The sequence below is a fragment of the Coturnix japonica genome, chromosome 3 (genome assembly GCF_001577835.2).
Source record: "Coturnix japonica isolate 7356 chromosome 3, Coturnix japonica 2.1, whole genome shotgun sequence".
Taxonomy (NCBI): domain Eukaryota; kingdom Metazoa; phylum Chordata; class Aves; order Galliformes; family Phasianidae; genus Coturnix; species Coturnix japonica.
In genome coordinates, this window is record NC_029518.1 from 31269937 (window position 1) to 31285728 (window position 15792).

Below are 15792 nucleotides of genomic sequence, written 5' to 3' on the forward strand. Positions count from 1 at the left end.
GGGCGGGGACCGCGGGGCAACATGGGTAGCGTAGTCCGCGCCGCGAGACGCGGGAGATCGGCGTAAGGGCGAGCGAGGCGCCCGGAGCGGCGGCGTGTTCCCGCGGGGCAGCGGGGCGGGCCGGGGGCGGCTCGGCGGGGCGGGCGGTGCCGGTAGGCGGCACCAGCGGCACCTGCGTGCGGCATCCCCGCCCGGCCGGGAGGAGGCGGGGGCAGCGGGGCCGCCGCGCGCTGCCGCATGTGCCTGGAGCGGCGCCGGAGCGGGCAGCGCGAGCCATGGCGGAGCATGGCGCCCCGGCGCCCGCCATCCCCAACGGCGGGTGCGCGGCCCGCCTCCCCGGCAACAAGGTGACCGTCGTGCTGGGCGCCCAGTGGGGCGACGAGGGCAAGGGCAAAGTGGTGGATCTGCTCGCGCAGGACGCCGACATCGTCTGCAGGTGCCAGGTGAGCGGGAAGCGGGAGGCCGGCCGGCGTTACCGGGTGTCACCTTGAGGCCGCCCGCGCCCCTTCCCCTTTCTCCGCCCGGCGCGGGGCCGCCGTGTGCCGGGGGCCGAGCGCGGCGGCCGGGCCTCGCGGCTCTGAGCGGCTCCGAGCGGCTCCGAACCCTCCTTTGTCCCCGCATGCCGCGGGGAAGGCGGCTCTTAGTCCGCCCGCGGCCGGGAGCGGGAACGTACCCCAGGTCGGCGCCCTGCTTCCCGCCGCCGCGTTCCGCTCTTTGTCTGCCAGGCGCCGGGGAAGGGGAAACGCTCCCGCCCGCAGCATCGAGTCGCGGCCCTGAGGCGGCGGGGAGGCGCGGAACCCCTGTGTCTGCCTCGGGATTTCCCCCCGGGTCGCTGCGTGGAGGCCCCGTTGGCAGAAGGGTTCCAAAGTGTGTGCAGCCTGCGGGCAGGGCGCTCCTCAGTGCCCGCATCAAAACAAACGGAGATCCGAGGGGAGTTTTTTTTCTTTTTTCGTTAATATTTCTCGTAGCGGTTCTGTGAAGCACCATAACGTGAGCTGGAGCCCGAAGTTAGAGGTAGAGCTGCACAAAACGCCCGTGGCACGTGTGGGCTGCACCTCGCTGCTGTTATCTGCCCGTCGCCTTTGGGTGCACGCACTAAATCCATGTTTGATAAATGCGTTTCGGAAAAGAGCGCCTTTCTCTTAACAGTGTAAACACTGAGGCACTGTATGATCCAAGGAGAGCCGTGCATGAAGCTGGGCTTCAAGGCTGCGGCAGTTCCAAAGCAGAGAAATAAAGAAAAGCAACAAAACTTTGCAACTTGAAGACAGATTTGGAAGTCGAGAAATACAACTGTTTTTGCAAATGAATGGCTTTTCTCATGGACCTTGTTTACACAAACCAAAATGCGCTGCGGGGCACGGAGCACGGGAGTGGTTTTTGTTGTGCAGCCCTGCTCATGGGGCTGGAGGTGCCAGGTGAGAGGCACGGGAGGTGGCCGGGCTTCATGGATGTGCCGCTTTCTTCCAGTCAGCTGAGCAAAGGTGAGGAAAGGGGAAAAATGTGCTGCGATCACGGTGGCTGTTTCAGCCCTCGCTAACTGTTTGTGGCTGCTGCTGAGGGAAGGAGGGTTTCTTTCCCCTCCTTTCTTCCGTTTCCTGTTGAGGGCCTCATGCTGTCAGGGCCTCCTCCCATGACTTGGTTTAAGTCATCAAGATGGCAGGGAAGTTTTTTTTGTTGGTGGTGGTGGTTTTGCTTTCTGCTGTTTTAGTGAGCAAAACTGACTTGACTTGGCTTAGGGGAGTTTAATGAGGAGCCTGGAATGAGGTAAGCACAGAGAGGGGTGTCCCAGAATGAGGGGGGAGATAGGGCCATTCTCTTCCAGCAGTGATGACCTGTGTGTCACCTCACTCTGTGTTGTGCAGGAATAACCCTGATGGTTTTGTTACTGCTGCTGAACAAGAGTATGAAGGTGACTCTTGCGTGTCTCATAGCAGTACAGCCAGTGAGGACAGGCTGTACCTCAATCTGCTCCTGGTTAATGGCAGCTTCCTACCGTCTGTACTTGTAGGTCCTGTCTTCCTGTTGGACTCTGCTCAGCTGCATGGTTGCTAGAACACCTATGGCTGAGATCAAGTATTTCCATTGTGTTCCTATGAAAGTGTGCTAGTACAGTTACTTGACCGGCAGACTCAGTAGGTTTAGCTGATCTTAGGTGTCTTAGAAAACTGTATTATATTAGAACTGAAAGTCTGGGAACTCTCTCCTGGCTTCATGCTACCGCTGTGCTTGGTTTTGTGCAGTTGCATGCCATAAAAATGGTCCTGCCCTGCAACACAGCCAGTTATCACTGACTTTTACAACGCCTGGAGAGGCAGTGCATGGAGTTACATTTGCCGTACCTCCTTGTGTCCCCATTACTTCTGTAGCTGGCTGCCCGGCTGATGCAAGCTGAGGCACCTGGAACGGGGTGCCTGCCCACGTACAGCTGGGACATCTAGTGCTGTGGCTGTGCTTCTTCCCAATCTCACCTTGGGTTTGGAGGTTGTTCAAATGATGTGAAGTTTTCTTGTTATCCAAATTAGTGATGTGGTTTCAGAAACACCGGACTTTAACAAACAAGGCTAAAACCAAGACGTGCCCAGGGGCTGCAGGTATGTAGTGTTAATGCAGCTGCTCTGTCAGCTGTGGTTGTATAATGATGGCACTGCCAGGACAGAGGGCTCAGATGCATTTAATGCTAACACGTCTGCAGTACAGACATACTATGTACTGGTTCTTCTGCTGTTAAGTTTGAGTAATGGATACCCAGTAAAATGATCCTTTCATTAAAGCAAACTTATCTGTGAGACTTCTGCACTTAAGCCTCTGAGCATCAGATGTAGCTTTACAGACCGAAGCCTGTTTACCTGCTGTCATTTGAACTGTATTCTAGACAGTAAAACAGAACAAGAATTGGTTTGGAATCTGGAGCAGTTGCCAGCAAAGCCGCGCTTTTGTGTTTTTTTATTGTCACAGTTTCCTCTTAGTAAGCAGTCAGCCTCGCTGCCCTCAGAGCTGGCAATGTTTAAACTTGTGTGTTGTGTTTTTGCCAGTTCCGTGGGTAATGGAAAGTTAAAAGGAGAACATTTATTGTTCTGATGAAGGGACTTCCTACACTGCAAAATGCAACCAAATTAGGGAATTTGATTACTATAATTTCATTCCTTAATGGATATGGGAATGGCAAAATAATACAAGCAAATGATTTGAAGCAATCATCTTCTCAAAACAAAGAGTAGAAAAAAGACATTATGCATCTCTTATATTACCTCCCTCCAGTGTACTCCTGTATGCAACACAGCAAAAAAAAAACAACCGACAACCACAAAACCCATCATGCTGTCTTTGCTTCGTGATTCTCATTGGTTCATTTCTTCAACACATTTGCTGGTCATGGTCTTAGCTCTACAGGTAGCTGATTTATTTAGAGTAATAACTTGGAGATGAAGAAGATTTTGAAGTCTTCCATACTTAAGGCGTGCTCGCTATGCTGGAGAACCTTATTTTCCTGTGGCATCAGAACTGAATTGCAGCTTCTTACCATATCTTCTCAGCTGATGTCAGCTTGGCAGAGGTGGGAGTGGAAGGATGGAGAGCTACAGCAGTTTGCCATCAGATCAGGCACCCTGTAGGTTATGGCATGCTGGAGCTCTCCCTTTATTGAAGTGCTGTGTGCACCTGTGGGCTGCATAGAGGTCATCAGCATGCTGGTAACGTGCTGCTGGGGAGGTAGGTTAGTCAAATGAGTTCAGACTGACTTCAGAGCAGTGTGGATAGGTGATTGCTCCTTGTTGTAAACAATCCAGCAACAAGGCATTATTTCAAACAGAAGAGCAGCTGGAACCTCGTATTCTTGTTCAGAGGAGATCTTAACAGCACAAGAGAACAAGTTACACCTTGACGTGCAGGTTTCCTACTGTTCTTTTAGACTGTTCTTACAGAATCTCACTATTTTCACGTGGCTGATGAAGATGCAGTTCATTTCAAGTATGTTTTTTTCCTGTGCTGCCTTCTCCATTTAGAAGAAGCTGTCTGTAAATATTCCCCAAATCACTCTTTGTTATCCATATCCATTCCATTGCTGTAGAACAGAGAAAACAACAGCGGGTTCTGTGCACTGAAGGAATGTAGCACTGGACCATTCTGTGCTTTCAGCATTTTTCTTCCGCCTTATTGGCCTCCCTCACCCGATCTCGTATCTCTTAGGGACAAATTAGTCTTTTTTCTTGACTCAAATGAAGGTTTGCATTATGAGGCCAGTTTCCTACTTGTATGGCATTTCTTTGAGATGAGCATAAGAAAATAGGGCTATGACTTCCATGAAGTTAATGTTTTGTTTTATTAAGTAGGCAAAGAAGGGTGCTGAACGTTGTTTATACTGAAATCCTAGGATAGGTTATATAGTCAAGTTTGATGGCTACAGTGAGGGAGATAAAGGAGCAAGAGATTAATCGTGAATATAGATGTGGAACAGTGAATTTATTATCCATGCTTTGGTGTTATTTTGTTTTTTCTCAAAGGAGGGATGATTGGTTCAAAGCACATTTTGACAATATGGTTTGAAATGAGAAGCCATTTGTCCAGTAGTTGCAAAGCTGTGTTGGGGTATGGAATGGAAGTTGAGGATCAGATACACTGGTCACCTTGTTAAAGGTGTTTCTGGAATGCCAAGAAGCTGCACGTGATATGAAGGAAGGGGTGTATGTACCCCTAGTACTTACTTACTGTGTAAGTAGTAATGAGAGCTCACTTTTTTGATGCATTCACGGCTTTTCATTTAAGAGCTAAATGGAAGTGTTTACAACCATGTGATGCCAAAGCAACACTGACTTGCTTCTTGCCCAGCTTGGCAGTCACTTGTGTTACTAGTTCAGAAACAACCATGGCTGCTTTGAGTTGAAGATTAATGCATGCGCACCCACACAACTCCAACAGGGAGAGCTCGAGGAAGTACATGATTCCTTTCTTAATACAGGCATAAGATAACATCTTTTTAAACTATGCAACTAATTTCTGTTCTAGAAGAGTTAGTTTGAAAGCCTTTGCTCTACCTGGAGGCATCCAGTTTTAAGGTAGACTGCTTGGCATTACTGTGTTACAAGGAAAGGCAGTGACTGTTACAGGCTTTGGGGTCCTCCTTAGTGTGTATTTTGATATTTCAGAGCTGCTTTAAACAATTTTTATATCAGTATTGGAGCCCTCACAATATGCTTTTAATAGTAATTTCAGTCTGCTTTTCTAATAAATCCTCTTGTTTGCTTCAGCTGTTGGGTGAAGCTGTGGTACTGTAGGCTGGGCAGTGTGGAGGGTGCTGGTGTTGTCAAGGTGTCAGGGTTTAAAGTCCTTAAAGTCCTTCAGGCACTTGAAACTATTGCAAGAAGGGAGTTTCCTAAGCAAGTTTATCAAGTGGCACCCAGATGTACAATACACGCGACTGCCTTTGCTATCTTAAGCCCCCTCAGCACATGTGTAACTGATGCTGTTCACGATTGTCAGGATAGGTGTACTTTACCATAGTTCTGCGTGTAGTGCTGACTGGCCTATCTATATTGAGTATATGGGTGCAGATTCTTGGGTGTGGTACTTAAACTGAGAAGGATTTTTACGCTACTTAATCTTCTTCAGCAGGTTAGAGGGGAAAAAAGCACTTCTTTTTTTTTCCCCTTAAAATCTGTCTGAGCAGCTTACTGCTCTGAAAGGAATATTTCAAACAGGTGTTTCAACCCTAAGAGGTAACAGCAGTACTAAGGATTGACCACAAAGAAAAGTGAAAAATCAAGGAGAGACAGCTTTGTAATACTGAGTCCAGGCTCGTGGCAGCTGGAAAGTTGAGGAAATCCTATTTGAGACACAACTTAATATTGTTTATAATTTGGCAAGGCTGCCTTGCTGAGAGGGCTGATTCTGTTGGCACCATAGAACACATTATGAGAGAAGAGAGACTTTCCAAATACAGTTTAAAAGATGTGGGTAGAAGGAACAGTGTAGGGAGAAAAGGACAAGTGGGAAGTGAATGCTTTTAACTTTTCATTTACCTTCCTCTAAACACAGTTGTGTGGAGATTGCTGACTTCTGAAAACCAAACCTCAGAGTATGTTAAAAATAGGCAGTGCTGTGCTTTCATAGAGACACACAGTTATGAAAAAATAACTGTCTTTGAAGTATCCTTACCTAATAGACTAACCTGGACTGTTATCTCAGTGTTTAAATAAGCAAAAATTAAGCTCTGCAGCATGGTGTTCTTACATATAGCTGTAATACACTCAGAAGCCATGAGAGCACAGAAAGGGCACACAGCTACATAGAAAGGTTCTGTTGGTTTGATTGTGTGCAGCAGGGGTCTTGCAGACCTCGAAGGCTTTCTTCTAGTCCTACATATACTGTCAGTGCTGATCTGTTTTTTGGTCTTCTGTGAGTTTAGTTTACTTAAAAATTACTAACATGTTTGTTCCTTTTTTCTTTCTTTCTTAAAAGGAGTTCCTTGCTTATCTCCTGTGCCAGGTGTTTGCATCTTTGCTGTCTTACAGAATGTCACTTCTATGTGGTTTGGGGATTAAATATTGCATTGCAGTACCGACATAAAGTCTTGAGTCTGTTGCATGTTTCTCAAGAGATGACCTCTGTGTTTTTCCTTTCTCTTTGGCCAAAGCTTCATGAAACTTTGAAGGTTATTTGAGCATAAGCAATGGAATTTATTTTCACTGTTAGTTAAACACAGGGGTTCTCAATTGATGTTTAAATAATTGAATCAAAGGAGTGTTGGCTTGAATGACCCAACTGATCCCTTTTGGATCACTGTGGTGAGGGAGCAATACAGACAGAAAGGACTGAAGCCAGAAGTGACTTCCTCAGTTTCTACACTGACTTAAGCCCAGAGGCAACAGTTACGAAGATGCTGGTGTTATTGTCAGTCTCTGGATGAAGGGCAAAAAGAAACAAATACCGCCAATGGGGGAGAAAAAGAAACAGTCCAACACCCTTAACCCACTAAACTCAAGAACTCAACAAGAATCCTGCTGCTAAAACTCTGAATTTGGGTTTTTGTAGATGGGATTTTTATCAAAGCTGTGTTGTACAATATCTAAGTATACAGCATGAGTACATTTCATTGGTAATCCACTTCAGGTATATGACATGAATCATTCTCTTTGTATGTTACAACGCAGTAGTTAAGTTCCACACTCTGCACTTGCACTTCTGCGTTAGGTTAGCGATTACCTGTAAGTCAACACTTTGAAGACTGGCTTAATTGAACGCTGCTGTTGTTGTGCTCTCCTAGAATACGGTTTGAAAGTTAAGAAATTAAACAGTTTGATGGACTGCTGCTGAAGGCAGGATGTGAACTGACCGGACACTCCTACCTATCAATTGTTCTACCACGCAATCGGTATCAGTAGCTCATTTGGAATAAAATCTTTCCATGCTGTAGGCGTTCTTCTAACACAAACAACTGAACTCTGAGATTAAAATTTGAGTATAATCTGCAAATAAGCATTAAGAAACCTTGAGAACTGAGAGTGCATTCAAGTGGTGATTCATCACACTCAGTGCTGAGATTTTTTTTTTTTTTTTCTTTTTTTAATTGTAAGCAAAATCCCTTGGAGCACAGCTGCTAATAGCAGAAATGTGCAAGCTTATATAATTTGGGTGGCTGGTTTGCTTCTGGAGAAAGTGTGAGCTGTGCTGTGCCTGCACTTCAAGGCTCAAAGGGTAAAATGCCAGTTTTATTCTGTCAGCCATGAGGTATTTTCAAATAAGCATGGAAACAACACGCCTTTGTGTATCTTGACGTCATTCAGCAGTGGAAGGGAAAAATCCTGACACCACCAACAAACAGCAGCTCTGTTCTTATGCTGCACACCTTCCTCAAGCAGACTGGCTGCTGAACTTTGTTAGCACATCTGAAGGACGCCATGAGCTTGGCAATCTTTTAAGAGACTAAGAATTTATTGTTAAGCATGATATACAAAGGTCAATTTTTTTCTTCTCTTAAACATTTGGATTTTAGGAAAAAACTGTTGTTTCTAAGTAACTTGAGAAGCAAAACATTAAATTCCCAGTCAAAGTAGGTTTTCATCTTTCCTCTCCCTATTGGCAAATTGCTGCTAGCTCAGTATTCTGTATTGTACTTAGACCTATTTATTGAATTTGCATTTAAAGTGTGTCAGTCCCCAGGTTCAATTTGTCTATATTGCTATTAGCAATGGATCTAATGGGAATAAATTGAAGGCATCTGAGGAAGTAGGTAACTACCACTTTCAGCAGATTCAGTTTACTGTAGATACTCTTTTGTATCTAACTGTTCTTTCTTCACCTGCTTTGCTTAGATTCACTAACACTGAGTAAGAAAGTCATGGTTTTTTATTACTACAATTGCTTGTATAACTTGTGTGTAACTTAATAGTTCATCAAATACAGCCCAGCTTTTGAGTAACCTGCAGTAGCTGAGGAGTTACCAGCATTACATTTAGAGAACAGTTATAAGTCACCTACTTGCTAATATAGCTGTTCAACATCCTTTTAAATCAAAGATACAACTGTGGAGGTGGTAGAACTGGAAACCTTTCTTAATCTCTACTGTTGAGAGGGTGGGAGGGAAGTTATTCTTGAACTTTAATTCTTTAATGAATGACTTTATTTTTGCGTATGTTTCATATGTTGTCAATGGGAAATTTGGACTTCTCTGGTTAAGTTGCTTGCAGTAAAAACTGTCTGTATCTAGAAATCTACGACTTGTTTGAGGTACTGCATGGAAAAACTCTGGAATAATATTACAACTCTCCTTAAATTCAGGTGTTCTTGTTGGGTGAAGATCTTTAAGTCTTCCCATTGTTTCCAAAGGGTGTCAGAGTGCTGTAAGCTGAGATGAGGCATTTACCTGTGGCAGAGTGGTTTGAATATCTAAGAATATTCCTTACTCTTAATGCCGGGTATTATGGCATTGCATATTGTGTTTTAGAGGTAGCGAGTAGGTTTGGAGTCTGTTGATTAGAAGTTCTTCTGTACACTATGGTGAAAAACTTCACTTTTATAATTCCATGGTTTAATATTTCTTATAATCTTTTTTCCTCCTTTCTCTTTGTTTCATGTATTGCCTTTCCAGCACAGGACAAACTTGTCTTGCACTGGAAGAAGGATTGGATTGCTAAGTCTTTCCATTGTCTCCTGCATTGTGCTTCAGGTGGATTTCTGATACAAGATGCTTTAAATGCTTTTCTTGCAGTTAAGACAAACAGACCCATTTGTGCAGTTCCTTGTCTTGCACAAATGACTGGGTCACAAGAGAACGTAAGCTTATTTTCAGAACTATAGCAAATGAAAACTGGGGATGTTTTGTAATCTTTTTAGTTTCATAAGACTTAGACACAGGGCCCTTTTTGTATTTTGGATGTATTTCACAGTTTAACAAATCTCTTAATGCTCTTGTACCTCACGGTTGTGAGAAAAGGTAGAAATGCTGAGTATTAGTTGGTGCAAGTGGTCTCTGGAACATAACCTTAGTTGTCTTGGTTGTCTCTAGGGTCACTTCTTAACAGCAGGCTTTGGCTACTAATGCCTTGTACTGGCTGAGGAGGCGTGGAATGAACTTGTCTTGTTATTGTGGAAAAACATGGAAAAGGCTGAACCACGAATTCAAAACAAACATGTATGTTGTCAAACAGCTGACCTTATCCTCCCTAATTACGTTAGGGCTTTATCTACTCATTTTTAACTGGTATTTTTTTCTTCGCTAAGGTTGCAGTTTGACTATTAATGTTTATTCTTCGTAAGTCTAATAGGAACATAGTGAAACTGTTGATGGCTTTTAGAAGTGCCTGCATATTCCAGAAAGCATTTTTACTTTTGATAAATACCATCCAAAATCTGACTGATAATACACGTGGAATTTGTCAAGCTTGACAAATCAAGTTCAGCAGATTTACTAGGAGAAGGAGGTCTATAATAGGTATTTTATCAGTAGCAGAAATGAAAGCTGCAAAGTTGAAGATGGAATTAGTTTGTTCCATACGTGTACTGTTTTTGTTTGTCTCCTGTATGAAGAACTATTAATATTTCTTTTTACTTCTTCCCCTCGCCATCTCAGGGTGGCAATAATGCAGGACACACAGTTGTTGTGGACTCTGTGGAATATGACTTCCATCTTCTGCCAAGCGGGATTATCAACCCAAAAGTCACTGCATTCATTGGTGAGTAGGATATCTCTGAAGCAAAACCAGACAATAATGTAGTTTCAAACTTTTGACATAATAAAATAACAAAATATACTCAAGGTCAGACAGAAACGGGACTTTCTGTTCTCTCAGAGTCCTGCAGGCTTGAGCTTTGCTTGTAAAAACAGAACTTTGGACTGTGGATGTTTCTTTTATTGTCTTCAGTAGGTCATTTTTGTTGTTATTGTTCCATGAATGCAAACTGCTAACTGCCAAGCACTTCAGTTTTCTTTCCCTCTTTTTTTCTTCCTATCAATGACTTTATTTTCCCCTCACAATTCCTCTCCTATTTTATTCTTCAGCCTCTGTAAATGACTACCAGTACCATTAGCCACATAGATGTTTCTTCCCTTTCCAATGCATCGCAAAAGGAATGTTGAATCTGAGAAGATTCATATACTGTGTAGATGTTGTCAAAAGGTCCCTTCAAGATTTGGGCCAGTGACAGTACTAAGTGATGTCAGGACCCTATGGTTTGTTTGCTTTGCAGAAGGAGGTTTAGGCTGTCCTCTGTTGCTTCATACTAATACATTACTAATACACAGATGGTTCAGTTCTGGTATATGGAAGTGCTTCTTAAAGCTCTTGGCAATACTGGTTAATTGCGTAGTTTGTTTCTGAGCAATGTAACAGTGTGGCAATTCTGTTTCCAGTAGGAAAGCAAGTTTGCTTCTGGTGGAACTTTTAAATGTTATTTTCTCTAGTTTGTTAATAACCCAAACTCTCTACATGGAATATTCTGTGTCTTTACAGGTGAAGAGTGCCTGAGGGAGTGCTAATGTTTGTAATGATGTTAGGAATGTGCAATACCTTTAAAACTATTGTGTGATTGAAATTAAGCATAAAGAAGGAAGTTAATTTTAGAAATGAGGAAGAGGAAATTGTGTTCTGAATGGCTCCATAGTGTTGTTACTGCTAGTTCTGATCTAAATTGAAAGTTTGAGCTTCTTAGTAAGGCACACATTGGGTATAAATCAGTCTTTTACAGATTACAATTCTCATTTGAGAAATTAATGTATTGAAAGTTTAAAAAATAAAATACGCTGCGTACAGAACATGAAGTGTCTTTGAATTGGTTGAAATGTTATTGCAACATGATTCATTAAACTTTGTGTGATTTTTTTTCAGGAAATGGTGTTGTAATTCATTTGCCAGGACTCTTTGAAGAAACTGAAAAAAACTTAAAGAAAGGAAAAGGTGAGATGATCTTAAGCTACTACACATAAAAAAACTTATGGCTACCTCTTACTGTCTTTGGAGATTTAGGCAGAGGATGCCTCTGTAGAGTTTGCGTGTGTTTTCCAGAAATCCGTTTACTGGCTTCATTCTGACAGAAGTCTTGCTAAAAGACCCAGGGCCCTGATGGGAAGTGTAGGCAGCCAAAAGGAATCTCTGTACAACTTGGGAACAGAGCATGATCTAAATATGAACTATCTGCAGACAATTTTTGTTGCTTTAAGCACTGAATTTAATAAGTAAAACAACTTGTTATTTTCACTATTAAGATGCACTTTACCTCTTGTAATCTTAGCATAATACTGTGATGATACATGTTAATGGAACTAAGCATGACAGTAATTCTCTTGATTCAGAGTTCACTTTTTGGCTTCTTGCTCTCATGTCTGTGGCCATGTTTGGTAGCTTTCTGCTAGAAATGAGGTAAATCAACTGAATTATTCATAAGTGTAAAACTACTAATTGATTGCTGAAATTGAAGAGCTAGTAGATTATCAGGAATCCTCTTTATCAGAACAAGCCTGATTTGTCTCTGCTTTATAGACTGACGTTAAGTTTTAATTATTGAAATCTACACTTTTTTTTCTCTGATATGTGATTGCTCGTTAATAGATTCACTGAAGACTAAAAGTATTCTTCCTTTACACGTTAAAAGAGAAAAATGATATTCAAAGCATAATTTGAACTCTTTTACTTTGTCTTTTAAGGGCTAGAAGGCTGGGAAAAAAGACTAGTAATTTCTGACAGGGCTCATATCGGTAAGTTGCCAGATTTTTAGTTTTTACCTTTTTCTCTGAACTTTTTGTGGCAGTGAAGAGAGTGACTGTTTTTAGCGAAGTTTCTTTGGGTTCTGTCCCTGTATGCTTGACATCATAGCTGCTTTGTTTTATCGAAGACCATAATGAAAATCTTGTTTGTGATGTGGGCACCCAGTGACTCTTCTACCTTGCTTTGTAATCATAGTCTGGAAAGGGGGCTCACTTTTGAAGCTGAAGATGAGATATGGGAAGCAGTCAAAAAGTGCTTCAGAAGTTCATTCATTGAAGGACTCATTTCCTCCTTCCACGTAAAATAGTTTTACTTTCCTTTCATGAAATATATCAACTTCTTTTTGGAAACCGTGTGACTAGCTGTGACTTGCAAACTAATGAGCTCCCTACCAACTAAAATACCATCTATCTACTATGGAAAAGGGACTTTTTGGGAAGGATTCTGTAGGCGTCAAGACAATGGCATTTCTTCTCTCAGGGAGCTCATGAATCAAGCTTTAATTCCAGTTTGTTCCAGAAGACTCTTCAGTTTATAGCCTGGAAAAAAAGCCTCCAAACCACCAAGACAGCACTTCAGTGCTAGAAGGTTTTCCTATATCTCTCCTAGACTGTCTTCACTTCATAAATTCCTGCTGTAAAATAGTTTTTGTGAGATAATAGCTGTATAACTGCATGTATTAGGAAATAAGAGTTATTGATGCTGTGGTAGTTATCTTCTGAAGATTCTTTATCAGACAAAAGCACGTGACATGAGGAAGAAAAAGGATTTTTTCTTTTTTTTAAACTTCTCTGGAAAACAGAAATTGCTCAGTGAGTGAACGTGTTATTTCAGAATAAATACCCTTTTATTTTGAAGTAATTACTCTTCACTTGGGATAGTTAAGTTACAGTTCCTAAATTTCTGAAATTCATTTTGATAGTGGAACCACTGTATATGAATTCTTTGGTGGTGGTGAGGTTGTTAGAGGAACTGTTCTGTGGTGATTATGTTACAGTGGCAGTACCGTGAAATTTTCATGGGTAAACAGGTCCTGAGCAAAAAGGACTAGTTATGATTGTTCATCCAGCCTTTTATCTTAATGGACTTGCAGAATGCTTCTGTTTATGAAAATTTTGAAGGGAGGTCTGGAGATCTGTTTGTATTATAGTGTCGTCTCTGAAATGGATGTTGGCAGTCTGAGAGCAATTATAGTCTGTGAAAATAGTCTGTAACAAAAGATTGACTTAAAATAGGCTCAGGCTGGTTATCTAATCCTTTAAATTATGGGAATGCATGAAAATAAACATGGAAGTAAATTTGGTAAGGAAAGCAAGGAAAATCACTTCTGTTCTAGGGAAGCTGAAGCTCTTACTGAATGAGCAAGGTCCTTGCAAAATTTCTATCCTACCTGTGTAAAGTAAATTAATATAATGTTAATAAATATTAATATAACAATAAAGAAGTAAATTAATTATTTAATTTTTAGGATATAGTACTGGTATCAGTTAAACTGGAACAGAGTTTATCGCTGTTCGAATTTGTCACGAATCTTGTCATGTTTATTTTTTACTTTTATGGTGGACAGAGAATTGATGGAAGGAGTATTTTGCATAATCCTTGCATGTAGTTAATAATATGTAATACTTAAAAATCGGGGCTGGTGAAGATGACTTCTGTTATCTTTCAGGAATGGCTGCACTGGATTTCATGACTGGTGTTTTTGGGAGCGTTACCAAATTATTATTATTATTATTTCCAAATATTTTTGAATTTGTACAGCCTTGCTAAAATTAAAGTGATATAAAAAATCTTTAGAATGAATGAGTATGTGCACTTAATGTTCCCATCATGAATTTCAGCAGGATGGCATCTTTGCATGACCTGTTTTCCTGGATTTCTTTTACGTTCATGTTTTCTTTCCTGTCCACTTGTTCTTTTGGGCCACTTGAAGCTTGAAATGACTTAGCTTTTTTATGGTAGATGTGTGTGTGCAGCTTGCAAATATTTTGCTAAATAAACATAGAGCCTCTGAATAACTGCAGAACTCTGAGATGAGGTGCGGGTGGGGAGGGCAAGTAGCTTGTAAAAGCAGAGGAAAAAACTCTGGTCATTTTATTTCCCTCTCATTTGTGTGTGTATATATGTTTTTCTATATTGATGAACACGACTAAAATTGGTTTGATCAGAGCATTACTGATAATGGTTGTTTGTTTAATGCAAAATTTATGCTTATGGAAGTTATTTTTATTTTCTTAGTATTTGATTTCCACCAAGCTGCTGATGGCATCCAAGAACAACAAAGGCAAGAACAAGCAGGAAAGAAGTAGGTACTTTTATGGTTGGTTTAGTACAAACATATGAATTGATGTATTGGATTTTCATTTCTGATTGTCATTGAATTTAACATTTTCCTTGTAAGTCTTTAATGTGGAATGTTCTGGAATTGTTCTTTCTTTCGTCCTGCAGAGGCTACCAACATCCTAATGTACATTCCTAATGTGAGGGTTTTATCTAGATATTTTGCTTTGTGGAAAAGTTCCTGGTTCCCAGTTTGCCTCATAGAAAAAGGGTTCCTGGTCCTTAGCATTTTCATTGATTACAGGAAATATGTTGCTACAAATATACGCTTAAAAGTACCACTTTATTGTCTCCAAGTAACTGAAAAGTCTGATAGGACTAATTTAGTTTCTAATGACGCTTCATTTTTAGAATTGCATGTTCATATTGCCTAGTTCATGTTGCTACTGACTTCCCAAGGGTTTTGAACGTTTTGGAAACTAGATGCAATGTTTCTTATATGATTTCTAAGTAGCTCACTAGTTCTTGGGAATATGGAAAGAGCTGGCAGAATTGTGAAGAGTCTACAGCTGGCAAGTAAAGCAGAATTTCCAAGGTACCAATAAATTTAATCTGTCTACATGGATGAAAAACAATTTAGTCTTCCTTACTAAGACCTGTAAAGCATTATCATCCATGACATTAACCTTTCAGAGTGTTGGATTTGGGCACATCTTGCTTCACACAGGTTGCTACTGCATATTAACTCATCAATTGTTCTTTAGATTGGGTCATTTTCACACTTGACTGTGCAGTACCAGCTGACTTGTTACCTGTTCTCTTAGGAATTAAAAGGCAAATGGAGTATGTGTATATATATATATATATGTCTGTATTTTCATATCAGCTGTTCTAGAGGAGTGACTGTGGAGTGTGAGCTCAAACTGCTGTATGGTAATATCTGTGATTTAAAAATACCAAGAGTCACTGAGCTACTTGTGAGATGGAGATATTTCATTAGTCAATATTAAAGATTGTAAGGGAAAGCACAGTAAAGTAAGGTACACCTTCATGAATTCATTCATTTTAAAGAGCTTTGGCCTCTAAAAAAGTTACATTTAAAGCTAAGAAGTTTAAGTCACTGTTAAAAGTGCTGTGTCTGTTCTTCCTATTAGCTTTATAGTGTTCTTGAAGTTCTGCAGCGATCATAAAGTTCTCAAACTTATTAAATCTTCTGATGGATTAAAAGCATTAAGCTATCTACTTCCTCCAAAATATTAACGCTCAATGGCTGTAGTGGGGGAAGTATTTTACAGATTGGCTAAGCACAGGATCT

At 41.2% G+C, this 15792-nt stretch overlaps 1 protein-coding gene across 1 annotated transcript in view; it reads left to right on the forward strand.

The window, feature by feature from the left end:
- The first annotated feature begins 64 nt into the window (after positions 1-64).
- The window catches only part of ADSS2 (adenylosuccinate synthase 2), a 28535-nt gene continuing 12807 nt past the window's right edge, over positions 65-15792 (forward strand). Inside the window, exons 1-5 of the mRNA XM_015857710.2 lie at positions 65-443; positions 10067-10169; positions 11322-11390; positions 12137-12187; positions 14436-14502. Coding sequence (XP_015713196.1) covers positions 276-443; positions 10067-10169; positions 11322-11390; positions 12137-12187; positions 14436-14502 — 458 coding nt within the window. The 5' untranslated portion in view covers positions 65-275. The remainder of the gene's footprint in view (positions 444-10066; positions 10170-11321; positions 11391-12136; positions 12188-14435; positions 14503-15792) is intronic.